The sequence below is a fragment of the Echinops telfairi genome, unplaced genomic scaffold (assembly GCF_000313985.2).
Source record: "Echinops telfairi isolate 266 unplaced genomic scaffold, ASM31398v2 ScPeMD7_9;HRSCAF=40, whole genome shotgun sequence".
NCBI classification, from domain to species: Eukaryota; Metazoa; Chordata; class Mammalia; order Afrosoricida; family Tenrecidae; genus Echinops; species Echinops telfairi.
In genome coordinates this window covers 59,147,914-59,149,031 of record NW_022103906.1, presented here as the reverse complement: position 1 = coordinate 59,149,031, position 1,118 = coordinate 59,147,914, and the positions used below count along the sequence as shown (strand labels likewise).

The 1,118-nt window shown below is 36.0% G+C and overlaps 1 protein-coding gene across 1 annotated transcript in view; it reads left to right on the top strand.

Annotated features, from left to right (window-relative positions):
• TRAPPC11 (trafficking protein particle complex subunit 11) overlaps positions 1-1,118 on the top strand; it is a 52,384-nt gene that overhangs the window by 17,528 nt on the left and 33,738 nt on the right. The window contains exons 10-13 of the mRNA XM_045286571.1: positions 310-475; positions 559-637; positions 722-773; positions 1,076-1,113. Coding sequence (XP_045142506.1) covers positions 310-475; positions 559-637; positions 722-773; positions 1,076-1,113 — 335 coding nt within the window. The remainder of the gene's footprint in view (positions 1-309; positions 476-558; positions 638-721; positions 774-1,075; positions 1,114-1,118) is intronic.

Sequence of the window (1,118 nt, the reverse complement as noted above, 5' to 3'; positions counted from 1 at the left end):
GAGCAGTTCTGCGCTGCTGATGGGGCCGTCATCAGTCAGAGTCACTTGAGGGCAGTGGGTTTGTGGAGTATGGCAGTTGGACCTAAAGGGTTACTAGATTATGTATTCTCCAGGCAATGTATGCCATAGAGAATCATACTATCTTCATCTTTGGGTGGTTGATTCACTGGGTAAAAAAAAACCCTGAAAAACTAGCTAATAATGTCTTCACAATAGGACTCTCAGAGAAGCTTCCATTTAATAAAGCTGTCTCTTAGAACCTTTTAAGATTCTAGAATGTTCAATAATCTTAAATACATTAAAGTAAAGGAGTCAAGGAGTGTGCACGTACAATGTTGATGTGAAGGACTTATGTTCAGTGAGCTATCTTAAGATGGGTTGTGTCTTGTATACAGGTTTTGATCTCTCTGACCCTGAAAAAGAGAAAGTCGGAGTTCTTGCCATTCAGCTAAAGGAGAGAAATGTTGTTCATTCTGTAAGTTTTTTCCCCTACGGAAACGTAATTTTTAAAAAAATGATAATTATGAGAATATTTAACACTTTTATCTTTTCTAATAGGAAATAATAATAACTCTTCTGAGTAATGCTGTTGCACAGTTTAAGAAGTATAAGTGTCCAAGAATGAAAAGCCATCTGAGTATGTATTCATAACATGCCACAATTCCATACAACTGCCAATAACTTCAGAATTTGTACATAAAATCTTTTTCTTGCCTTCTAGTGGTTCAAATGGGAGAAGAATATTATGCAAAGGATTATACCAAAGCTTTGAAGTAAGTCCTATCCACTATAGAAATAGGAATCTGTATTGGAGGATTTATCATTTCCATAGTTCTACTATGACTCAACTCCATTTCTGTAATTTGTTTTTCTTTCAATTACCTTCTGCTGGCACAAGTTTTCTCAAAGTCTTAGGAAACCTCACCTGTGGATAAATGTGAAAGGACCAATTATCTCAATAACATTTTCTTACGTTTCAATACTTAAGAAAAGTGCTTAGTTTTGTTTTCTCACAGAACTGTTCAAGCCCTTTACGGTGAAGGATTTCTGTATGTCTGACATTGTCTCCTTTAAGGTTGCTGGATTATGTCATGTGTGATTATCGGAGTGAAGGCTGG